The sequence below is a fragment of the Thermobia domestica genome, chromosome 10, assembly GCF_964235325.1.
Source record: "Thermobia domestica chromosome 10, izTheDome1.hap1.1, whole genome shotgun sequence".
NCBI lineage: Eukaryota > Metazoa > Arthropoda > Insecta > Zygentoma > Lepismatidae > Thermobia > Thermobia domestica.
Genome location: NC_137463.1, coordinates 234,145,713 through 234,173,436, shown reverse-complemented (window position 1 = coordinate 234,173,436; position 27,724 = coordinate 234,145,713). Strand labels below are relative to the sequence as shown.

Below are 27,724 nucleotides of genomic sequence, written 5' to 3'. Positions count from 1 at the left end.
TTGTTTGACAGAATATTATGTATCGGTGGTAAAGACGTACTATTAAAGACTGTGTACTTATTTAAAATGCGCATATCCAGCACTGCCCGAATGGAATTGTCTGGTTTCTTTATAAATAACATGGGACTATTTTATGGCGACGCGGTCCTTTCAATGATTTTTCGTTCTAACAGAATATTGAGCTGTTCTCGAACCAACGGTTTCAGAGCTATAGGGATTGGATACTGGCTACGATGGAAAGGAACCTTAGTTCTTAATTCTATATGATGTTCGTAGTTTTTCACTATTCCTATCGTTTTAAAAAACCACGCAAAAACATTACTATACTCATAGCAAAGACCTATCATTTTTTTCTAACTTTGGGATTCGCGATTTGGGTAATACATTTGGAAAGCCTGTGGATTTCAATTATTCCAACCTTGTCGTCCAATATTATTATATTACCTACCCCCTACCTCTGTCCAGATTTTTATTCCCTCTACTTTGACCCACGGGCGTGCCCGCCGGGGGGGATGAGGGGGACGCGTCCCCCCCAGAAATTTTCCAGGAGGGGATTGTCCCACCCAGAAAATTGTATAGCAGAGATTCTTCCCCAGAACATCGATTATTATCATTTGATGATTCCTAGAATGGGAAAAGAATTACAATTTCATTGAAGAAAATTCTGCAACAATTAACAAGGTATATAAATAAAGTACAATACATAGCGAGACTGTATTAGCTACAACGTAAACTACCATAAAGAGTGGATACTTTCTCTTGCAGCGAGAAGTAAGTTTTGAAACACACCTTTATACCTGAAAATAGTAGATTCTAATTGAAAGTACGCAGTTCTTAGTACGTATTTTTATTTTACACAGCTACCGCTTTGTGAAAGATTTATAACTTGCTTCCAAGGCAAAATATTTCGAATCTCACTTAGTGCTTTTCTAAATTTTCATGGGTAGTTTCGGATATTTCTACCGTGAGCTTTTATCTTTAGTCTTCCAAGAAAGCGGCAGCTGCAAAACATAAACTGTCCTAAATAACTAAACTGGTTCTGATCCATCTACAACTATAGTTCTATAAAAACAAAATAGAAAATGCGGAATGAAACCTTTTATAATATATTGACTCTTGCTATCGGCTTCGTGTAAAAATACCAGCATTGTTGTGAACCTCGACAATCGATGGAAGACTTGATTACAACATTGTGTTTAATTTCGGAAATATGACTGAAGCGAGTTCATTCTAACGCACTATTCAAATTCGTCAACTGGGCTGTGCGCGCGTGCGCCATTGTTTTTGAGGAGACATGTTTTGCAGCCTGTTTTCTCCAACAGTAATGATATTTAGACCCCTGTATCCACGTGTGTATCACTGTGAATATAACGTTGATCTGAAGTTTTTCATCTGTTGCTGCTATTTAATGATTTTCGTTGTTTGAAATGGATAATTTGTCATAAGAAAAAGAAAAAAAAAAAAAGACAATACGTGGACCAAAGCAGTGCCATTTTCGAAGAAAAGAAAAAAATAATTCAAATAATAGTTCACCTGATGGGTTACCTGAAACCGACAATGGAAATTCAAACCTCAATACTAGGTTACCATCACCATCAGTGTCTATAGGAGAAACCTTTCAATCTCCATGTCTAGCAAGTGGTTCATATTCTCTCCACCCTTTGAAATATTTGAAGCCCAATCAGGCTTTCGTGTTACCTACAAATTTTCCACAACAGTCTCCAAAAAGTCAAACACTGACATTCGTAGCAACTTGGTTCTAGACATTTCCCTGGCTAGATTTTGATCAAACAGAAGTAATGTCATTTTCTGTTTTTAATGCATGGAGTTATTGAAAAAAATAAAGGGTTCTTACTGAAAAAAGTGCAAGACGCTTTCACTATTGTAAGATTTTGCAACTGGAAGAAGACTAAAGAAAAATTCCGTATATGCAAAACTTCGAAATACTATAAACTGGCTGTACTGCGCTAAACGCAGAGAAAAATCGAATATAAAATAAATTAAACAGACAAATTTTAGATGGATAGCTGAAAGCCAGGTAATGCCTGAAAAAAATTCGGGACTCGCATTTAGAGGACATGATTGCAGGTCCTGGAGTTTATTGCAATTGATGAGCCTTCGCTCTGAATATTTTCCACAATTGAAGAGGTAGATAGATGGAAATATGTAGAGATGCAATTTCGTGGATGGTAAAATCAAGAACGGTTCTGGAAATCATAGGACAAGAAATTGTTTTTGGATGAAAAGATGCAGTATATTTCAATCAAAGCTTTTCTTGTAGACCTTATATCTGGACAACTACATATAGTGTAGCCAAACCCAAATTATTACTTAACCCAGTATGATGTGCTTATTCCGCAGAAAATACGAAAACTCGATTTAGGGGCCGTTCAAAAATTTTGTGGCCCCTGATCCAGAAACTAATTATTGGCCAAGATCACAATCTTTAGATCCATTTGGTTCATTCCTAAAATCCCTTTTCACAACAAAATCAAATCTCAAAACTCTCCTCTGTTCTCTATCATGTCTGATGGATGTGAGTGATGAAAAACAATTAAGTACTTGTGCCACCTGATTTGATGAAGATCTCTGTCCTCATGAAAGTTTTCTTGGGTTCTACAGTACATCAGAAACTTCTGGTGAGTTTATAGCTTACGTTATTCTGGATGCGATGGTGAGACACCAGCTTCCCATTTCTCAACTCAGAGGACAAGCTTATGATGACAAAAGAAATATAAGTGATGCAAATATTGCTGTTCAATCTATCATATGTAAACAGCAATATTTTGCCTTGTACGTACATTGTGGAGCTCACTGTGCTAATCTTGTGATTAAGGATGTCTGCAATGCGTTAGCAATTGTGAGAAATTCTTTGCAGTGGGTGCCTGAACTATTCTTGCAGTCACTTCAAGTGAGTAAAGATTTTCTACTCTGATCGAGGCTAATTAATGCTAGTGGTCCCGTCTCAAACTTTGTAAGCATTAAACCAGGGATGCAAATAACCACTCGCCTACTCGCCCGGGGCGAGTGGTTCATCAATGAGGGCGAATTTTTAAATAGTAAAGACCATAAAAATCACGACTGTTATGTGAGATTGGGCTAGTAGCTTTTTTCTTGGGCTAGTAAAACTTTGTTGCTTGTTTGCATCCCTGCGTTAAACCCTTGTGTCTCACTAGTTGGATTTGTAGACTCAGTCAAATAACGGGAGTTGGTGAACATTAAAAAAAAAATCTCTCTACGTTGGAAGACATGAAGACTGAAGGAATTTTAACACATCTTCAGGATCAGTAGCTAGGCTTTTGCGGCTTTTTGAAGAATGCTCTACGTTTCTTGGGCTCACAATGGCTAGAGGTATTATAAGCGGGTTGGAGCTTCTTAACAGGACACTTCAAGACCCATTTTCAGTTTCAAAGTGAGAAACAATGCAACTCATAAATGAAGACATGAATTTGAATAATATGCTGTCACTGGCCTTAAATTCATTGTACTGTAATGAAATTTACAAGTCAATGTGATTGCCCTGGAAACCCCTTTAATTTTAATAATTTTTTTCAGTATCATCATAAATAGGATTTTTTGTGCCGCTGGAATAGAACTTGTTACCCATAATTGGTAGGATTTATCCCAAATTATAGCACTTCAATTCATGGCATGATGTGACATTTTGAAAATTTGGGGAGGGGTGCAGTGCTTTCACCTTTCTTTAAATTTCAGTCCACAATGTTGAGTGAAAGGTACTGTCCCCCCCAGAAATATTTTGGGGGGCACGCCTATGTTTGACCATATTGCTCTTTGTTATGGGAATTCCTACCATTATTCCAATATTGTCCGTTCTTGTCATTTTGATTTTGAAAATTCTTCTGTTTTTCCCCACGAACACTAGTTTGTTGTTGTTGTTTTTGACTATTAGTATTATTAATAATACTATTACCAATGGCCTGCATTTGACTTGTCATCGAAAGCTTTAATTCCTCAAGGGTTTTCTCTATCCTAGTTGTTTGTGAACTGGTCGATGGTTCTACTTTAATTTCTTTTTCTTTGGACTTTTGACTATCATGCGATTTTTCTTTGGTTCCTAAGCTACCACTGTGCCATCGTCTGAATCACTTACTTTTACAGGTTTTCTAATTCTACTTATCAATTCCTGAACCGAAATTGATTTCTGAATTCCCTCTACTCAGCTCTCCCTCTAGCTCATTGTTGTCTATTTTCAATTTTACATTTATTCTTTTTCACCTTCAATAAATCTTCTATAAAGGTTTCTACAGCATCATAGAATTTTGTCCCTATCTTGTCTACGTAATATGACAAAAGACCTGATGCAATTAATCTTATCTTTTTAGTATCTGTCATCTCCTCGTTAAACATCTCTACTAATGCTAGCATGTCGTAAACAAAGTTAAATATAAGTTCACCCTCTTTTTGTAACCTATCTCTTAATTCTTTCTTCTATGTCTAAAACAAAACTGAAGTTTCTAAATTCATCTATTAGTTTCTTTTTCAACTTACTATATGATGTTTCGCCTACATTTTTTCTGTCAAGAAAAGTCTTAATCTAATGCCTACTCTGATCTTTAAATATAACTGGCAACAACGCCTTTTTCCTATTGTCATCATATCTGTTTATCTCACAGCAATCACCCCAAAGTTCTGAAAAAATGAAACTATATCCTTTCCGGATTTAATATCAAAGTACTGTAAATTCTATGAACATTAACACTAACTGGATTTGCTTGCATGTTTGTTCAACTTTGCTCACCTTCGCTACGAGAACTACTCTCGTATTAGAAACCTGAGTGACTGTATATGTTTGTGTCTTCTTTTCTTTTTTTCCTTTGCCTAGGCGGTGTTACACATTGAAGTATCTGATCTAATGTAGAGTCTATTTCGTCAGTTATACGCCTACTTTTGAATTAGTTCCGAAAAGACACACCATTAATAAATTCTGTTTAACTCGTGACCACAAAACCGAACATGCATTATTTTAATTCTGATGGTGTTGGGATCGATGCCAGATTAAGACAATTGAATAAAAGAAAAACTAAATCGCTGTTTTCTTTAGAATTTTTAACGCCTCTATCATGCTGTTACGCTATGAGTTATCTTTTTACATGGAACGGGACGTATGCAAGAGATGTTATAGCACTAACTAACTTTCTTAATAAACTAGATAACGAAAATTTTGTACACCAATATTCATGAACTATCTTTTTTATTGAAATGAAAGAATAAGGTTTGTGAGGTATGTCTTTAATGTGTGTAATTTTAATTCAGTTATGCCTATTTGAAACCCCCCAATCACTGATTCATGACTGGGTATTGACAAATATGAAACAGGTCCACACCTTCAGCTTATAGATGCAATCTTGATGAGCGATGCAATACACACTAATAGCAAGGTGATCCTCCTGGTCGATCTTCGATGCTACTACCCTTACTTTTAGAAAGTTCAGTAGTTTTGTTACTCGACTCGAGGCGAGGTTATGGAACTTCCTGTATTCGTGGTGAAATACGTCAAGACGTGTACCTTTGAAATACATTTTTCTCATCATTTATGTCCGGATTTGTATGTAATTACATATTTTTTCCTTCATATGTAGGTTTGTCAAATCCTTAAATGTTTGTGATTCACACCTGTAGGGTGCTTCAACTCAATTTTGATATTACATATTTTTACATATTTTGACCAATATTACATATTTCTATGGTTTCTACATATTTTTTTACATAAAACTGTCCTGACGAATCCACTCTTCGAAAGTGTTATCTCAAATTCGTTATAGGGACGCTATAGATACCACTAGGGCAGAAATAATTAGTAAAATTTTGCGTTTACTGAAATTTTAATTTAAAATTAAAAAAAAAAAAATAAATAAATAAACTCTCCAACTGTACAAGGCTTGCATCTAGATTCAATTTTGTCATGTCTATCTTTTCCTTTCTTTATCGAAAGAGAAATCTCACTCTCTTTTTTTTATTTGTCAAACCATGTTAACCAGAATTTTCACCGATAACAAAAGAAATATAAGAAGAAACAAGTAAAAATCCTCCCTCCAGGGTACATTCGCAGCGCTCTTTATTCTCAATTCTGGAGGAAGACAGATCACGTGCCTAACAGGCGATTGGCCACGAAATTCCTAAAATGAAGTCTATTTGATTGTTACCGGAGGTCGGACGGGAAAAAGATGAAAGCAAATCCTGCAATTCAAGTTAAAACTGTATGCTAGTGTGCTTCCAGCAATTTACTGCAAGAGTTCGTTCCTAGAAGCTGGCGACAATGGCAATATTATAGTAGGTAACCTAAGCTTTCAAAGAACTTCGCTTGTTCAACTGAATGACAGGAGGACAGTACTCTAGTATTGCAGTTGCAAAACGCACGTGTTCTGCATTGACCGTCGAAGTTAGAAATGGTTCCGGTTGCCTCAACTTTATCCGCGAAATTGCGGTCGTGGGTAACTATCAGTGATACTACGGACGGTAGAGTGGTGTTGTGCCAAGTGTGTGATAAAAAAAAATTGGATGTTCAATGAAATCTCAGTTAAAACATGTACGAAATGCACTTCATGCAAGAAATAAAAATTTTCGAACTGGGAAAAAAAAAAAAAAAACAAGTACTCTTGACACAAATGCATCAATATACTTCAGTGAGTTAGTTTTTCAAATACTTGTGCCAAGGAATGATAGCAGCAAATATTCCTTGGAAATACCATTAGGGCAGAAATAATTAGTTCATACATTTGGATTTCTGTGGACGAAACAACAGACGTTTTGGGACGTTAGTAGCAAATTTACTGATTGGAAAGTTAAGTGAAGATGCTCCATCTAAATCCTATCTTATTGCGAGTAAATTGCTGGAGCACGAATCATTCCACGATTGCTCGCTTTGTAAACGACGGTCTTAAAGTGTTGTGACCGGGAGGAGTTCACGAAGAAAAAGTCCTTGTTCTCTATACAGACAGTGCAGCGTACATGTTAAAAGCGGCTAGAGCACTTACAGTCTTTTACCCTCACTTAATTCATTTCACCTGTATGGCCCATGCTCTTCAGCGTGTTGCTGAAAGATGAGAGACAACTTTTGCGAAGTAAATCAACTAGTTTCTTATACGAAAAAAAAATATTTGTTAAGGCGCCACAACGTGTTCAAGTTCACAGAGATCAACTGCCAGACGTGCCACTTCCTCCGGAGCCTGTGCTAACGCGATGAGGCACTTGGATACAGGCAGTACGTTTCTACAATGAACATTTTCAAAACAATAAGTCTGTTGTTCATTCATTTCCATCGGAGTCTGCTGTATCAGTTGGCATTGCTCAGAAACTATTTAATGACTCAAAAGTAGCGTGTGATATCGCACACATAGACAGCATTTCTGGTTGGCTATCTACAAACATTAAAAAGCTAAGAGACTGTTGGGCTGCCTCTTCCGGAATCCATGGAAATCATAGAGGATACAAAGAGACTGCTGCAAGGTGTGTGTGGAGATAAAGGAGAAAAAGTTCGAAAAAACTAAATGCAGTGCTGGAAAGAAACCCGGGTTACGACAGCCTATTGGCAGTATGAGAGATTCTATGGTGAAACAAGAACCCCTTGAAGATATTTCTCCCAACTACATCCCCCTGTTGAAATACGCTCCTGTTACCTCATGTGATGTGGAGAGATCATTTTCTGCATACAAGAATATTTTATCCGATCGCCGACAAAATGTTACTTCTGATCATTTGGAAATGTACCTTGTAACCCATTGTGCAACAACACGTAGTTGAACTGCTGGCACATATTTTGTAAGTATTTTATTTCAAATTAAAAATGTTCATTAGTGGAAATATTCTTCAATCTTAGTTCAGCTGGTATTGTTTAAAAGATATAGGACTGCTTTTCCCTGCATGAAATAAATGTATATAAAACAATACATTTCGTCTTAAGTTGCTTTTAGTATTTAAATTTGTATAGTGCGTATAATTCATTTAGTGCAAAAGGTTCTAAATTTGAAACGGACCACACCACACCACCATGAGATTTCTGACGTACAAATGCAGTATGCATTAATTTTCTCGGGGCTTTCCTGTTTCTCTCTGGCCGATTCACATCTTCCTTCATTCGCGTCTGATTTTTATTATCCTGTAATCAGTCATGTCAGTGACGTATGGCTGTCTCAGCTGTTCAAGCATTTTACTTCATTGGGGGACTTGCATTAAGCAGGATAAAGTGTAGTAGATTTTCCTTTTTATTTTCATAATTCGTTTAAATATTACATACTCATACGCGTGTTAATGTTACGTTTTCATAAATATGTAACATATGTAATATTATACATTCTTATATAATATTACATATTTCTTACATTATTAAGCGATTTTTGTTACATATTTATGTACATGTTTCGGGGGTTGATATTACATAAAAATCTGGACTCCACTCACCATATTTGTCAATGTATGGTCTTATACGTTGATTGCGAAAGCTAGCTGACTTCAGTACTTGGCAACGATTTCAAAGACGAAATTACATAGCAGTTTTACAAACAAAGAATTAATTAATTAATCACAATTTAGCTTTGAAATATCCATCATTTCCTTTTGCAGTTCGTTGAATGTCCTTTGAAGAATATTGAACTAAAAGTACAATCACGAACAGTTTAACGATGATATCGATGAGCGTGCATGACATATATATACATATATACTGTTCTGTATTTACTAGTTACTAGCACCCGTAGTTACTTAATTCAGAACGTAAATAACATAAAGAGTAAGAAGAATGGATTAGATTTAATCTAATTTGGGTTTATCTTGTGACTATGTATCCATTCATTTTGAACCCGTCAATTTTTTACTCTTCTAGTATCTAAAGTAGTATATTTGATTCTTCTCCTTGCTATTACTATTATTATCAGACTTACAACTATGTTAAGCCCAAGTGTCGAACGTTTTATAGAACAGCTTGCAACGTCCGCCTGTCGATAGGTATCAAAAGAAAAACGGTAAAAGATAACGAGAAGCGATTTTTGCAAAAGATTCCGTGTCCTCAGAATATGTTCCATCTACCTCATTAATCCTCTTGTAACCTTCCTCCTCGTTATTCCTCGCTTGGCAACTGAATCTAGAAAGTTAATCCGAATAAAATTATTTTATTATTTTGATTTCTAACTGCATGTTCTAAACTGAAAATTTTATATACCCGTGCTGGAATATTTGCATCACAAGGAATTGAAGGAGGATGGTTAGCCTGGAAAAGAAGAAAGGCGAGAAAACGGGGAAGAAAAACAAAAAGACGAAATGGGAGAAAAAGAGAAAGAAAACAGAAGGGGGATAAATAATTATAGCAAGAAAAAAATCATTTCAAACTTATATTGAAAACAGCGTTGTCATTCCTAGTTTTAAATTGAATTTCCGAAAAATTTTGGTTTAAGACAGAAAAGAAGTGAGAAAGAAAAAAGAAAATGAAATATATATATATATAGAATCATGTCTCATCACATCAAAATTTCCAGCAATATTTATACTGTGTAGAACGTAACATAAAGGCTATAAAAGAAACTTCGTTCTATTTTAGCGTTTGCATTTAAAATCATACTCCACAAAATGTATAGAGTAAAATATTTTTATCAAAATATGAAAATTAAAAAACACAAAAAAATGAAATAAAACTTAGAAATATTAGAAGATAGATCAAACGATTATATAGCGTTATATATATATATATATATATATATATATATATATATATATATATATATATATATATATATATAGAGAGAGAGAGAGAGAGAGAGAGAGAGAGAGATAATTTATATGTATGTTTTCTTTTGTGCGCGCATAAAATAATAGATATTGATGAAGTTATAAATGTTATAATTATGGCAGAAAGAAAATGCAGGCTGTAGAAAAATTAGCTCACATCTAGATGAAAATTACTATCTCACAGATTGTCTATTCTGTAAATATAAATTACGGTTGCAGAAAGATTTTCTTCTCCGTAAATAGAACACGATTCAGAGCAATTCAATTGATAGTCATGATGATATACCGATCAACTTAAGAGTAAGCAATATGTACAACCACTAACACAAGCGCTACTGTCGCTAGTTCTACAGTGCATGCAGTCGAGTTGAAATCCCAGCAGACAGCTGTCCGCTGACAAGATGCCTGCTGAGTCATTGTGTATTGATTGATAGTGCTACCGTCGTGGTCGTGATTGTGATGCTTAGAAAATGGCTATCTCAGTACGATTTCTGAAAGCTAATTAACAGTCGTGCAGCCAATGATTTTTTTTTCGTTTGAAAAAATGGGCACAATTGATATATTGGCTTACACCCAGATAAATGTATCACCTGTTGGTTACAACGAAAACAGGAAATTTTTGAAAATGGCTTTATGTCAGAAATATGCTAGTCAATACCACAATCATTTCAAGCTTATTTCTGGAGACAAATTAGTGTTTAAACAGCTGATATTCAAAGTTGTAAGAATAATTCAAGGAGACATAAATGGTTCATTGCCATGATTTAAGATTAAAAAAAGTGTAATAACTCTTTTTGAATCAATATATGGGGATTCTTTGATTGGTTGGTTATTTATTCAGTTATTATACTGCCCTGTATATTTCTTCATAAATTAAAAAATATTAGAAACACCGAACTATAAAAACTCTCTTGCTTTCCTGCACTTCAAAATGTTATGCAAAAATTTTACTGTTCCATTACTAAAATGCTTGCAGAAAGTTTTTGGATTTTTGTAAGTCGTCGCAGAAAGTTGAAAAACGTTCTGTTTTGGGTGTAACGTACCTTGTTCGTTACAGATCGGTTGAAAAATGTTCTAGTTACGAATGATATATATATTTCTCTTGTTCTCTTATTTACCTGAAATTTGTTTTAACTTACGTACTTTGTCTTCTATAAATTTGATACCAGTTATTACTATTTTGTCCTCGTTGGTGACGTTGCAAGAAGTTTCTTCTACGCGTCTCGTCTTTCGATGTTCTTTTCTTTATACGTTGTTAGTATTATTTCCCATTTGTCTACTTTGTCAATCATAAAAAAGTTGAACACTCAGAAGATTCAAATGCGCAGGAGAGGGTAAGGAATGAAGCTATATCTTGTATGGAATAAGGCAGCACTCTATACTCATGTTATTTTCTTTCTTCGTTGTTCTTTTCTTCTCTATTTTGTAATTCTTACATTTAGTGTTAGATTAATAAGTATGTTTCATAATTTAGTCTTCATTAAAATGTTTTGAATGTTCTCGACAAAAATTGTCTTTAGTATGAAAGAGCAACAATCGATTGTATTCGATTTCGATACCTAAGTTGTATTGAGAGTAGTAAAAATGAAATCTTTGTTTTACGTCCCACGATTATGCCGGTTAGGCTAAAGAAGACAATAATGATGAGAAATCAATGAAAATCGTGGAATGAAGAAAGTGGGTGGAAAGAGAACCCCGAGAAAACCCCAGGAGCACGGTGTTTGTCCACCACAAAGTCCACACGGCGCGAGCTGGGATCGAACCAGGGACCCGAAGCACCGGAGGTGAACGCTCTACCACTAAGCCACCGCGCCCCCTGTATTGAGAGTAGTCTATGCTATTGAACTACAAGAAATCAAGATGGTACTATATCTGAATATTCACTCAATCTCTTCATAAAGGCACAACATCCAGAGTAATCGTTACGATGGAGAGTTTCTTACTTCCGCCATTTAAAGTTTAATTATCAGTGCGCCGTTCACACACAAAAAAGATCGTTTGGAAAGATGATCGGAATGGATAAAGACAAATTATTATGAGGAATATTATGACCGCATGGGATTTTCTGGCTGGTTTGATAATGGAGCTTGCAGTTTTGGCTGGAATATAGTGTAACGGCAGCTCAGGAAATACTGTTTATTCTCCTGCGTGTTTAGAGCTATCCATCGGAATATTGGATTGAACATTAAGAAAGAAGTTTACTGGAAAGGAAGTTCAAAGGGATTCGTGTTGAATATTATGTCGTTGTACTGTTGTTGTCATTGGACAATAACCTGTCAAAATTAAAACAATTAAGAATATCTTAGAAAAAATTCGTAGATCGACTGCCAATCCAAATTAAATACCAACTTAAATATTTAGAATATTGTATTCATTTAAACGTAATATTAACTATGTTCGGTTTCACTTCATACATGGTCTGTCTCAGCATGGCTGAGTAAATTACATTTCTATGGGAGAATTCCCTTCCTGGGCTGACGGCTCAGCGCCGGACCCCGTAATCACCCCATTACCTCGCTTTCATTCCTCGCGTCTCTCTCTTTCTTCGTGCGAAATATAGCTGGTTGTGGTAAATGATTCACCTTACTTGATTACAGTGTTTTGATATATTTTTAATTGCAATGTTACAAGTCTTATCTTCTCATTTACGAATTTAGTTATCACGCAAGAATATTCTGTGTTCCAATGTCTTTATAGTTATTGCGTAATAGATGTGTAATATTCGCTCGGGTTTTGTAAATAATGATTGTCTGTCTTGAATATACAAGTTAGTTCAATTTCCATCTACTTGATAATTTGATATTTACAAACATTCCAAGTTAATCCTTCTACTCATGTTTTGCGAAGGTCAAAACACCTCTGTTACTGTCGTTCGGTTAAATGCTACGTCGCTGCCCATAACTAGTTTCACTTCGAACCTCAGTATTGAATTATTAGTGTCAAGGAATAAAAAAGGTTTTTAATGGAAGTTGCCGTCTTAGTACTTTCAGGTGTGTCTCCGATTTAATTTAGTCGTATAGTGAGTGTATTGGTATTGCGCTGCCTTGGAACAGAGACGACTTACGTGATATATGAATATCCTCTGTTTCCGTTTGTTCTCGTTTGGTGACGCCTGAACTAGTTGTGAATCATTTGCACTTCCGGGTCCCGATATGCGCTTCGAGGGGACATAATAAATAATCCTGTTCAATATTTAACATGGATGTAATGTTATATGTAAAAGTATAAGATTTTGTGGTGTTTAAGTTGAGTATGTGTTAATTTCGTGGAAAGTATTTAGGCAGCTAAATGTAACTACGAATTCTGGAACGACGAAAATTCTCAGTGATCATTTTGAACTAAATCTATAACGAATAACTATTGAAGTTAAATTAAGCCTTCGGCGATTAACTATTCAAATCAAATGGACCTATTTTTGGATTGAATAACTATTCAAGGAAGAAACATCTGTGGAAATCTAATAGAATATTTGAACTAAAAGTTAACCTAGCGAAACCTAATCAAACTTTCAGTAGCTGTAATTGATTTTTTTCCTTTCTTTCTTTCTTTCATCCTGATACCAGTAACTATATGTGTTAAACGTACTGTGATACCGAAATCTGTGATATATACTGGCTGTGATAAGTTGTTAGATAATAAATGGACACTTTAGGAGGTTATGCTTAGGTTGTTTAACGTTTGAATACCAGCTTAAGTAAAAGGTAATTGAAACCAGTATTATGCAAACTGCGCCTTTGGTCGTTATCGCGCCTTTGATGCACAGGATCCTGAGTTCAACTGCCGGTAGGAGAGGTTTGAAGTTTCAATGCATCATGGTATTACAATTCCACCTTCAACTGTAGGTCCAAAAATTAATGTAAGAAAAAGAAAAAGTCGAACCCATAGATTAAAACTAAAGAAATTTAGGAAAGGAGAAATTGGGAAAGAGGAAGTAATTCAAGCATGGAACGAATATATAAATAGGAAGAAAGATGCACACATAGCTAAAATGAAAGAAATAAGAAGTTTAAATGAAGAAATAGCAGATGAAATTAAGTTAGGAGGAAAAGAAGGGAAAAGATTTTGGAGATATGTTAGACAAAAACAAAATGAAACAGGAAAAATCCCTATAAATAAAAAAGGGAGAAATGCTGAAAGACAGGACGGAAACTGAGACGTACTTAACAAATTGGGCGATGAAGCAAAAGTATGAAGAACGGATAAATTAAACAAATAAAGTAGCAAAAATAAGTAGTAAGAGTGTTGAAGAAAGAAGTCAGGAATTAACATATAATATTGAAAATATGGAAATAGAGAAGGCTAGGAAAAACCTAAGAAGAGGGAAAGCAACAGGAATAGATGAGGTGTCAAATGAGATGTTAGTAAACTTAGATAATAAATCTTTGGAAAGTTTAAAGAATATTATGAGTAATATACTTGAATTAAGAACCATAACTCCAAGGTGGAAGCAAACCAAGATTAAGTTAATATACACCCTCCATTCCGAAAGAAACCGAACTTTTGAAAACAAATAGTACCACTAGTGCCATCTGTTGTAATATTTTACCGGTAGATGGCGTAGTCCCTCATTGACAACTGGTATAAATGTCATGACATTTGGATGCACGGCAACAAAGTTATTGCGTTTCAACTGTTAGTGTGTTGTGTACATCGGTCGGAAAATGAGTTTCAAACAACGAGCTGCAATTGAGTTTTGTGTTAAACTGGGTAAAACTTTTAGTGAAACGCACCAAATGCTACAAAATGCATATGGTGATGAGTGTCTATCCCGTACGCAAGTTTACGAGTGGTTCAGGCGATTCAAATCGGGTAGAGAGACGCTGGATGATGACGAAAGATCAGGCCGTCCCAGAACTGGATTATCGGAAGAAAACATCGAAAAAGTGCGTGAATTCATCAAACATAACAAAAAATCGTCGGTGAAAGTTATTGAAATGGAATTAGGCATTCCTCAAACAACCGCATACCGCATTTTGACCGAAGTTTTGGGCCTTAAGAAGGTTAATTCGCGGTTTGTACCACACAAACTCACCGAAGACCAAAAAGTTGATCGAATTGCGCATTGCAAAGACATCGTTAAAAGTGCTCGGCAGGATCGAAACTTCTTGAAATCGATTGTAACTGGTGACGAGACGTGGTGTTTTGAATATGAGCCCGAAACAAAGCGGCAAAGTGCTGAATGAAGAGCGCCGGATGAAGGAACACCCAAAAAAAGTCGCTTGGTGAAGTCAAAAGTTAAGGTGATACTGATTTGTTTTTACGATTCAAAAGGAATTATCCACAAAGAATTTGTTCCGCCCGGCCAGACAGTCACTGGAGAGTTTTACTTGGGCGTCATGAAGCGTTTGCTGGCAAGAATTCGTCGTATTCGGCCCGAATATCAAGAAATCGGCAGTTGGACTCTTTTGGACGATAATGCACCATCACATCGTTCGCGACTTGTAACTGAATTTTTGGTCAAAAATCACATTATTCGGTTGCATCATCCGCCCTATTCACCAGGTCTCGCTCCGTGCGATTTCTATCTGTTCCCGAAACTGCATTTGGCGATGAAAGGAAAGTGGCACGCATCGATTGATGCCATTGAGAAGGCGACGACCGCAGTCCTAAAGACCATTCCAATAAAGGACATGGAGAAGTCGTTTGACAACTTGTTGGAGCGTGCAAATATGTGTATCGATGCAGAAGGGGAATACATTGATTAATAAAAATGATTTGTTCCAAAATGTACATTGCTTTTTTGTTTTTTTTAAACGTTCGGTTTCTTTTGGAATGGAGGGTATATAAAGGAAAAGGGAAAGATAAAACATGACATAAAAATTATAGGACAATAGTTATAATCCTTGCGTATATAATTCCTTTGCAATTATTCTGAGAGAGAGTATAATGAACTGACTAGAGAAAAGCAAAATATTAAATGACTTAGAAAATGGATTTAGAACAGATTGAAGAACAACAGATAATATCTATATTATAACACAATTGATAGAAATATGCAAAGAAAGAAAGATTTTATAGTACCATTCATTGATATTGAAAAGGCGTATGATACAATCAAGAGAAAGATATTATAGCAAGTAATGGGAAACTTAGGAATCTCAAAAAAATTTACTATGCTCCTTAAGGAATTAGATAAAGATAACAAATACAGATATGAAATGTGAAACATAAAATCAAAATGGATAGACAGTAAAAAAGATTGAAACAAGGATGTCCTCTACTATTAGTTCTATTCCTGAGATATCTACACAAGTGGAAGAAGCATTGTTCAAAACAAAGAGAGGGATAGAATTAAGATTGCAAGGGAAAGAAAAATAAGAAAAATTCCTCGGAGTCTATTTGCGGACGACGAAGCATTGATGAGTAATAATATAGAGGATAATAAGGAAATGCTAGAAACAGCAGTTAGGAAAGCAGAAGAAATTAGTTTAAAAATAAATGAAGAAAAAAGGAAGTTTATGATTTTAGTGGAATCATAGAAGATCAAAATATGCAAGGAGGAAACATAGTAACACACAGGACTGAGAAAATCGAATGTTTACGAAGTATACTTGAAGAAGTAGAACAATACCTTAAAGTGCAAATTTAACAGTAACAGGAGAGATGGTATGGAGTGAATTTGAAAAAAAAAGAGAAGTTACGAGTAAAGTAAAATATCTTTGAAGATTAAAATGTATGGAAGAAACAATATTGTTAAAATTGTGCATGAAGCCAATAAACATATGAGAAAAGGGGAGAACACAAAATGGTTTAGGAGAGTTAGGGAATAAGAAAGAAAATTTGATCAAACTACCCGCTGGGACAGAGAAAAGAATAATAAAAATTGGGGGAAAAAACTGAAAGAACAATTAAAGAAAAAGAACAGGAAAGTTGTTATGAAGAAGTTGTCAAAAAGAGCAGTTTGAAAGGAATATTCACATACAAAACGCGTTATGACAAAATAAATTATGTGGACAATGATTTTCGGAGCATTTTACCTTTAAAAGCCGGCTCAGTGAGCCTTGAACCAGGAGTAAGATTCAAACAATTTAAAGAAGTGAACGAAAAATGCCAACTTTGTTCCAAGGAAGATGAAACACTAGAACACTTAACTTTAAAATATGGAGAAACCCTAAAAATAAGGAAAACATGGAAATGGAACGATAACATGGAAAAGGAAGGGAACTTGGTTCAACTAGCTTGGAGGCTGGCTTTAATCTAAATGGAAAGGAAGTAAGTGAGAAACAAATAATAAAATACAAAGACTTCTAGAATTGTGGTGGAAAATGTCAAATGAAGAAAGATAAGCAGTATAAATTCATTTCTCTCTCTATTTTTTCAGGAACCAAACTTCCGAAGAGAAGGAAGAAAAATACCTTGAACCGTGAATGACTCATACAGCTTTGGTGAAAAGGAACAATAAGCTCTGCCCAACCAAAATAAACACAAAATAATACTGTATATTGAAATAAGAACAACAATAAAATCATGGATCTTAACTAAATTCTAGGGTAAGAGAAGTAGTAGCCCGTTACTTTTTGTCAGGAAGGAGACAAGAAAATAGTGAAAAGTACACAATGCCATTGGCATTCATAAAACTTAATGAAGATCAGTCTAAATACTTATGATATGAAAGAACTTACCTCTAAAGGTTTTGGCACTATATGCGGATAATCTTTTTCCAAAGAATCATCTTGAAGTGTCGCACACTGATCCTTGCTCATCTTGCCTTTTACAGCAGCTTTCTTCTTTCCTAATAACCTCTTTGATTTGTATTCTGCTTCGAAAGATAACTGTATGAATTCACTCAATGCTTCAACTTAAGAGACTTCATTCGTAGTAATTCATTCCCATCAACGACCTGAAATAATATTAATATACAGAAAGTATACATTAACTTAACTTAGTAAAAAAGTAAAAATAACTACCACTCAATATCGAATGGAACAGAATTCCGAAGTGACTCTTTTATACTGGAAATTTCCCACCACTGAGTATATGATAGTAACATTCAGTAACAATTTACACATTTTATGCAACCCAGGAAACAGTGGCGTAGCCAGGGATGAGGTGACCATACTCGTTTCCTGTTCGCTCAGTGGAATGATATTGAAAAATGTATTCTGCTTACACGCAGTAATGTTTCATTTGTGATTCCGATGTTACAACGTGATATACATACTCCGTGTAACAAAAGTCCGGAATTCTTTTGAAAAAATATTGCATAACAAAAAGTGCAATTCATGTTAAAAGAAAATATACGATGAAGTACGGGGACGCAGCAACAACCAGGAAGACAATCTACAATGGCGTGTAAAAATTTTTAAAACTGGATATTTGTGTGCTAAGAAGAGAACTGTCGGACAGCTGTGGTTTTTATGTCGTATGTGCACACGCTGCAATTATGGTCAGTCAGCGTGGAATCAATCTGGGCCTATTAATGAAACTCCTCCCGTAACACGTAAGACTGCATTTTCTGAGAAAGGAAAGTCACATTTCATGAATATAAATATCCCTTGTGTGTCAATCTAGTACAGAAATTTGCTAAGGGGCACCGCAGCAAATCCCCTGTAGAACACTGAAATAGGTTTTTGTTTGTTGTGCTGGCTGGAAACATGAGAAGGTAAGGATTCGCTCTTTTGTTATTTCTGAATAGTGCGTGGTATAGTTAAAAGGTACTAATTTTGCCAACTAATACAATAAAGACGACGGAAGCGAAAGATTAAGTCTAAATAAAATATTTATATTAAAATAATAACAAACAGCAATATAAGTTAACGCTGGAAACAGATTCATTTGGATCTAATCTGGAGCCGCCATTTGCGAAAAAATAACCAGTAGTAGTAATGATATTACACTATTTAACCTATACTTGTAAACATGAAATAAGCCTATATTACTTACTATTTACAGGTAAACTTTTTACAATACACACTTCAGCAGCGCATCGACAAGTAGGGTCGCTTTAAAAGTATATACTAGAGTAGGGTAGGACTGAGTAGAATAAGATAGGGTAATTGTAGGAATGGGTTAGCTTAAGGTTACGGAAGATTTGATCCATTTTCATAAATTTAGTAGAATGTAATTTCTCGTTTCTGAGTGAGTATATAAGCTGGAGCGGGCATTGTAACATTAATCTCTATTTAATTCTGCCACATAGCGAAATTTGTTCCTTACTAACAACTCTTCTAATAAGGAGCATTACATTTTCCCTGTAGAATTTGCAAAATGTGGTGTGACTTAACCTGAACGGAAAACGGAGAATTTACTAATTTCTTTTCTTTATATCCTCTACAATGCTTTTGCTAGACAAAGCAATATTCCACATAGATTAGATCAACTTCCAGGGGCAACTATATATATCCAATTTTTGAACAATTATTTCTGGTAGCATACTTGACTTTCATCTATACGTAAAAAGGTATTGTTATGTCGTTCACGGCAAATGTTTTAGAGACAAGAAACAAAAAGTGACAGAATTATTTTTTCAGCAATTGTTTTGAGTGAGGTACCTATACTTATCCTGCACAGGGTAAACTTTACAAAACCCTTTCGGCATTACTCGAGCAGACGGTTCTACCAATTTTTCACACATGTATTGCATTTTTCGGTTTCTATTTGCACTAAATGAGAAGTTAGTGCATAACCGACAAACCAATTTGAGTAGGTGGCCACTAAAAATGTTATGTAATCGAGTCAGAGCAGTAGCGGAGCAGGGGCAGCCAAGCGGAGAGAGGGGGTGCGTTCGTAGGGAGCAGGTTCGTCAGCGACGGGTGGCATACGCATAAACAAGAATAGTGGAAAAAACATAAAATATCCGCAATACTTTATATATTTAAATTTTTGACTTGAAACGGCTTCACTACTTTCCCAGCTAGAAATATACTTCTGCAAGGAGAAATTAGTCTGTTCTGAATTTTTACTTCTTTTCCACACTTCGCACGATTGATTTTACGTTTCAACATACCATGACGCTGCACAAAATTTATAATATGACCCTCTCTATCACACAATTCTTTGTAATAAAAGTGTATGTTTACAATACAACCACCGCAAACGTCCATTGCTAACACTAACAGTACATTCCTACTTTCTTCGCATTCTTGTATTCCTCCGTCTTCCGCTTCAGTAAAAAATTACACTTTGAATACGTTCACTACCATTCAAAATATATTTCAATATGATACCCAATGACAGAAATTACCGTGCAGATTTAGTTTTGGCGCACAACTAGAAATTGTAGTTCTTTCCCTAATTTATTTCTTATTGTCTCCTAAGACATTTGCGCTGGGTGATACGAAAATATCTCACTTAGCATAGATTAAATTTAAGGGGGCAACCAAATATAATTCCTGAAAATTTAAATTCTTTTTCGATTTCCATATAAATACGTTTTCCGGATTTACGGCATAAGAACTACAGTGCAAAAGCACAAACCAACCTGTACTAGCTGGCTACTAAAAGGCACGAATGCTATCTAATCCAGTCAGGGTAGCTTCACTAGGTTAAGTTGGTGGACCCGCGCGGGATGCGTCCGAAGGCAGCAGGCGCGTCAGCGATGGTGCAATACCCGTAAGCGAGGACAGTGAAAAAGAAGTGATTTTTGTAAATATGCGAGTTTCAATAGCACTTATCATGGGTTTACATTAGTAACGTTAAACTTGTAAACATAAAATACAGCTTCTGTGCACTGTCCAGAAATACACCACCGGCGGAAAGTAACATCTAATAGTCATCTTTCATATGCATTCACTTATTTTATCCACCATAAGCACTTGTAATGAATTTACACTAGTGAACCTATACTTCTAAACCTAAAATACAGCTCTATTACTTTGTAAAAAAAAAAAAAAAAAAAAAAAAAAAAAAAAAAAAAAAAAAACGTCGCCTGCAGAAATATGTTCCTTATGAATATATCTTTCCGCGTTAAGTTCCAAAATTGGGCGTCCGTTTCCAGCAAAATTTTTAAAATTTACAGGAAAGATATGGATAATTTGATCGTTTATGTGCTTGATAACATAAATGGGTCTCGAAAAATCTGTTTATTTGTTTTATATATAAGCGGTTATAAACATGGGACTATACGGCGAGCGGAGGGAATTACTTGGCGCATGGTAACCAAACAGTTGCATTGTGGGAAAGTAACGAGCATTTATGTTATCAATATGGTGAATGTACAAGGGCAATGAACTAACAGTTTTAACACTTTTGAAGCAATACGTTGATAACGCGCAAAATCTTTTAAAAGTTTGTGAAGAGCACGGATTAATGAACCTAATAACAAATTGCAGAAAATGTGGGGTAATAGTATACATGAGAACCCCCTGATCTGCGTTTCTTCAGTGTTCTATTACCACTTCTACATGAAATACCATAAATTTTCTACGTAGTGCAATAGTAAGAAATATCCATGTACACAAGACATGCGATATGCATTAAATCCCCCCCCCACTCACACATAGTCATAGATAAAGTACAAGGGTACTACACATGCAGATATAAAGTACAGGTACGTTGTTTTTTTATTTTCATATCAGTCGATAAATAAATAAAAGTCACTTTGTTACCCCTTTGTAAGTTCGTACATACTCAATGAATAATCCCTAAAAGTATGAGCGTTCTCTTCCTTCGGAAACTGATGCAACTTCATGTATACTACATCCAAATGGGGAAAGGAGATGACAGCGAAACAACGTAGCGAAAGCGGACCCCCAACTTCGGAATAAATGCCATCTTTTTTCAGACAAAGTATTCAATTTCACCTGTAAATCTTGCAAAATGTGGTGAGCCAAAACTACACCAGTACCGAAATTACTTCTTTTCCGAATACTCTTCTTTTACGAAGTGTTTCACATCGTATTTTACCTATAAATTTTGTTTTCGATAGAACTGTCTGCTCGAGTAAACCCACACTTTTTAGTTGCGCATCGATAAGTAGGGCCGTTTTAAAACGGTAGGTTGGATTAGCAAAAGGTAGGGTCTGGTTAGTCTTGGGTTATGGAAGTTTAAACCCAGTGTAATTTCTCGTTTCTGCGTGAGGACACGAACTGGAGGGACATTGTAAAGTTAACTCTCTGCACCCAAATCAATCCACACATTTTGTAAACTGCAGTGTACCTAAACTTAACCTGAGTGATACTGATCTGTAAATTTAGCAAAATGTAGAGTATTCAAACTTAACCTAAATCTCGAAATAATCCGGTACTGCTTATATTATCAACAGCACAGAAATAACTTAAGAAAATCTATACCGTCCACTTGATAAAGATACATACTTATTTTTCATACATACTCATTTAAAAAATATTAGATCGTGAAATTAACAGTCAAAGCGATTCAACCATGTACTCTTTTTCTTCTTCTTCTTCATAAGACTATTATCACAAGGTATATAAAGTATTATAGTCAAATAGTTAGGTGCACCAGCATTCTAGTCATATGTGCTACTAATGCTAATTGGTCAAATGTGTACCTCAAACAGAGGATTTATGATTGGAAAACAAAATAGAATAATATACAGGACACAATCGGGAAGAATTGACACAAGTCGGGAAAAAAGTCAAAATCAGGAAAAAGTCAAAGTCAAAGTCGGAAAAGAAGTTCAGACAGGGAAAGAGGGCGAAAAGCCAAGGTGAACAGGGCAAAAAAGTAGAGGAAAGTGGGAAGTGTAAAATGAAAATAGAAAAGAGAAAGAGTATAAAAAGAAGGGAATGTATGTACGTTTAAATGGAACTGAAAGTGTAAGTGTAGTGTAGGTGTATCACTGGGCCCACTTAACCTCCGTCCTCTTGGAGCACAACCAGCTACGAAACACACTATCACAACCACTGTAGAACTCCCCACACATTTCACCGCACCAGAAGTACTTGCACAGATTACCGGCCGGTTATGTACTCTTTTTGGGGATGCGGCACAGGATCGACACGGCATACGACCGACAATTCAGCTCAGAAACCTGTTTCGGTCCTGTGCCGTGTCGATCCTGTGCCGTTTCGGTCCTATGCCGTGTCGATCCTATGCCGTGTCGATCCTGTGCCGTTTTGCTCTCACGCCGCTGCTCTGAAATAATTTAACTTTTAATCATGTGCCTAAAAAAATAATATTTTTATTATCTGTTTAATCTTTGCTCTTACAAATTATAAACTCCTGTCGATTCTATGCCTGTGCAAGTTATATGCATAGAATACGTACGATCGAAACGGCATAGAGCCGACACGGCATAGGACCGAAACGGCACAGGATCGACACGGCATAGGACCGAAACGGCACAGGATCGACACGGCATAGGAACGAAACGGCACAGGATCGAAACGACGCACGATCATCGCCACTGCGTAGGATCTATAAAACCAAAGATTTATTTCTCATAAAAGCAATCAGAGCCCTGTCAATTGATTTTAAAATATAAGAATTATAAGATATTTACTATATGAATATTAATAATTGTGAGTGACAAAAGAATGATAGTGCTAAATGAACAAAATATAATTTCTTGTGTGCTTGGTCAAAAGCATTTCTATAAGTATGGAATACTTATATTTATTATTATTATTATTATTATTATTATTATTATTATTATTATTATTATTATTATTATTATTATTATTATTATTATTATTATTATTATTATTATTACGTTTTAACTCGTTTTGAAATCATGGCCTGATTCCACTAGAAAGCGAAAGCCATGAGAAATGTAAGCTAAGTAGTAATATGGAATACTTTTAATGTTGCTCACTAGAGGAAACATGCTCGCATGTCTTCTCGTCTCGATATCGAGACCACAAGAGACTTTTTTAATAAGAAGCTCAGTTGGGAAGTAATAACTGAGCCGATGGCTCGAGCCGGCTCGCTTGGGGTGAACCATCGGTTCGAGCTGGCTTGGTTGGATGAACCATCTGCTCGGTTCGGCTCACCTGGGCCGAAGGCTCTTGCTGACACGGTTCGGTGAGCTGTTGGCTCGGCTCACTTCTCGGTTCGGGTCCATAGTGAGTGAGCTGTGAGCCCAGCTGCTCAAGTTGTTTACAATTGTAAACCCGGGCCGAACAGTTTTGAAGATATTTGGCCAGTGCCCTATAACTTTTAACAATGTTTGGCTCGAGCCCGAATACTCTCCCTAAACCCTCAACCCAAATTCACAAGCTCGTGAACAATATCCTTGACTCCTAGAATTCACGACTACCGAGGTTAGCAATCAACTAGTTTTTTAGTATTCAAACACAGACCGCGTTTCTTTCATGTTTAAACACAGTGTTGTTATAATTATAATTATAATTATTATTTATTATTAATAATAAAAGTTGTACTAGTAGTAGTACTAGTATCATTGATAACCTATATTGTCTATGCAAGATACTTGAAGAGAATACTCGAAACTACAAACCAGATTTGGTTCGACTCGACCCGAATTCGAGTCGAGTTGGAGGAAATTTTTCGAATCGCGTTCAAAGATGTCTGTTTTTAGTCGAATCGAGTTTCAAAGAATACTCGCTCGTACTCACTCGTGCCCATCGTAGGATGACCACATTCTAACAATCGAAAAGTAGGACACAAGTATAATAGTACTGTATATGATATCTTACTGCGTCAGCAATACGCATATCATTATTTCAATTAATGTTAACCTTAAGTTAATGAACATTTTTGTTAAGAAGAAGCACTGAACAAAATTATTAAAGGAATTAAACACAACTCCAAATGCTTTGATGAATAACAAATTGGTTTATTTTATGAACGTACAGTCAAAGTTCGTGTTTGGCTAAATAATAATAATAATAATAATAAATTTCGAAGCGTGGTATTATTTTAAGAAATGAAAGAAAATTTAGACCGGCACAAAGGAACTTCTATTTAACTTGGTTAGCATCACTGTCATAAGTTCAATAAGAAACCTTTCCTACTTTACCGATATCTCAACAAGGCCTTCTCAGTAAAAGCGATGTATTGTAAAAAATGATTTGTTGATTGTTCTCCATCCCTAGTCTTCTGAGGAGTGTTAAAAAACACAGCGGTTCATCATTCAGGAAAAGAGTGTGTTTGATTCAAAATATTGTGAATAAAGAATGAAACATTAAGATATTGCAAATAAATTAACTCTGGACATTTCGCAGGACATTTTAAAGAAGAAGGATGTTTCTCGATTTCCTAGACATAGTAGTAATGGGGTCACTTTGCCTCACTTTGGACTTTGACCCCGACCTTTGTGACGTCATAGGTCAAAGGTCAATGACCTTGGCCCGGGGTCAATGACCTAGGGGTACATAGGACCACCCCCTCTAAATTTTGGCAGGGGTACCATGGCCCACCCCCTAAATTTTGGCAGGGGTACATAGGACCACCCCCCTTAAATTTTGGAAATTGCCAAATCTAAAAATTTGGTATGGTAGCCTAGGACCATAGTATGTACCTCTATCAGTATTGGGTGTCTATGTCGTTCCCTTTCATGGGTAAAAAATTGCCAAAAAGTCAAATTTCGGGGTTTTTGACCTAATTTATCCCCTTGGATGAGGTGTTATTACCCTATATGGTTATATGGGCGTATACAGGGGTCCATTCCCTTTCATAAGACATGGGTATATTAATGCACCCCTTGAAAAATTTGGGAGGGGTACCTTGGCCCACCCCTTAAATTTTGGAAATTGCCAAATCTAAAAATTTGGTATGGTAGCCTAGGACCACAGTATGTACCTCTATCAGTATTGGGGGTCAATGTCGTTCCCTTTCATGGGTAAAAAATTGCCAAAAATTCACATTTCGGAGGTTTTTGACCTAATTTATCCCCTTGGATGAGGTGTTATTACCCTATATAGTTATATGGGCGTATACAGGGGTCCATTACCTTTCATAAGACATGGGTATATTAATGCACCCCTTGAAAAATTTGGGAGAGGTACCATGGCCCACCCCTTAAATTTTGGAAATTGACCAATTTAAACATTGGGTATTATAGTACAGGACCCTAATATCTATTATGATAAATTTGGGTGGTCCACCTCATTTCCTTCTAGGGGTACAAAATTGCCAAATTTTAGTACAACCACGTGTTTGGTTTTTGATCGATTTTATCCCCTTGGATGAGGTGTTATTACCTTATATAGTTATATGGTAATGTATAGGGGTCCATTCCCTTTCATAAGATATGGGTATATTTGTGCACTCCTTTAAAAATTTGGGAGGGGTACTTTGGCCCACCCCTTAAATTTTGGAAATTGCTCATTTTATATATATTTGGTATTATAGTATTGGACCCTAACATGTATTATAATAAATTTGGGTGGTCCACCTCGTTCCCTTCTAGGGCTACAAAATTGCCAAAATATAAACGTAAGCAAAACGTTATACCGTGTGTTTGGTTTTTGGTCGATTTTATCCCCTTTGATGAGGTGTTATTATCCTATTTAGTTATATGGTCATGTATAGGGGTCCATTACCTTTCATAAGATATGGGTATATTTGTGCACTCCTTTAAAAATTTGGGAGGGGTACTTTGGCCCACCCCTTAAATTTTGGAAATTGCTCATTTTATATATTTGGTATTATAGTATTGGACCCTAACATGTATTATAATAAATTTGGGTGGTCCACCTCGTTCCCTTTTAGAGGTACAAAATTGCCAAAATATAAACGTAAGCAAAACGTTATACCGTGTGTTTGGTTTTTGGTCGATTTTATCCCCTTTGATGAGGTGTTATTATCCTATTTAGTTATATGGTCATGTATAGGGGTCCATTACCTTTCATAAGATATGGGTATATTTGTGCACTCCTTTAAAAATTTGGGAGGGGTACTTTGGCCCACCTTTTAAATTTTGGAAATTGCCCAATTTAAACATTTGGTATTATAGTACAAGACCCTAATATTATTATGATAAATTTGGGTGGTCCACCTCGTTCCCTTTTTAGGGGTACAAAATTGACAAAATATAAACGTAAGCATTACGTTGTACCACGTGTTTTGGTTTTTGACCTAATTTATTCCTTTGGATGAGGTCCTATTACCTTATATGGTAATGTATAGGCTTTCATTCCCTATCATAAGACATAGGTACATTGATGCACCCCGGGAGGGGATTCGGTATCATAGTACATGACTCAACATGTATCATGATAAATTTGGGTGGTCCACATCGTTCTCTTTTAGGGGTACAAAATTGCTAAAATATAAACATAAGCAATATGTTGTACCATGTGTTTGGTTTTTGGCCCAATTTCTCCCCTTTGATGAGGTTTTATTACCTTATATGGTTATATGGTCATGTATATAGGTTCATTTCCTATCATAAGATATGGGTACATTGATGCATCCTTTAAAAATTTGGGAGGGGTATTTTGGCTCATCCACTCGGTTTTAGAAATTGTTTAATATAAGCATTTGGTGTCATAGTACAGGACTTCAATATGTACCACTATAAATTTGGATGGTCCACATCGTTCCCTTTTCATAGGTAAAGAACTACCAAAAATCAAATTTCGGAGGTTATTGACCCCTATTTAGCATGTTATATGGGTATGTACAGAGGTTTATTACCTTTATATGTTTATGTTCCCTTTTAAATTTGGGAATTATCAAATAACAAAATTCGGTAAACGTTTTCTAGGACCCATTGGTGTTCCTCTTATGGCCAAATATTCAAAATTTAAATGTTATTGACCGGCTTTATTATTGAATAAGTACAGGATTTATTACTTTTTTCATAAGACACAGATGTATCTGTGTACCAATCTTAAATTTTGGAAGGGGTACATTTCTTATTGTCATATCAATAATTGGTAATTGGATAGTATCTCATTCATTGGGTAAATCATTATGATCACGTGATCGGTTATTGACCTATGATGGGATTAGTAGTCCAGGACATTGGTACATTGAAACTTTGTAGGATAATTTGATAATGCGTCATTGGTTTTGATTATTCCTGCCAAATATAAACGTAAGCAAGACGTTGTACCACGTGATTGTCCTTGATGAGGTAGTGTACAGGGATTCATTTCCTTTGTTGTGGTACTTC

General features: G+C 35.7%; 1 protein-coding gene across 2 annotated transcripts in view; it reads right to left on the bottom strand.

Annotated features, from left to right (window-relative positions):
• Nucleotides 1–22,551, bottom strand: part of LOC145663090 (uncharacterized) — a 38,740-nt gene extending 16,189 nt beyond the window's left edge. The window contains exons 1-2 of one of the 2 annotated variants that reach the window (XM_081729357.1): nt 21,993–22,551; nt 17,361–17,578 (exon numbers count right to left, since the gene is read on the bottom strand). In XM_081729357.1, coding sequence (XP_081585483.1) covers nt 17,361–17,441 — 81 coding nt within the window. In that variant the 5' untranslated portion in view covers nt 17,442–17,578; nt 21,993–22,551. The remainder of the gene's footprint in view (nt 1–17,360; nt 17,579–21,992) is intronic. The other variant, XM_081729358.1, reaches the window with a different exon arrangement.
• Between the last annotated feature and the right edge of the window lie 5,173 nt (nt 22,552–27,724).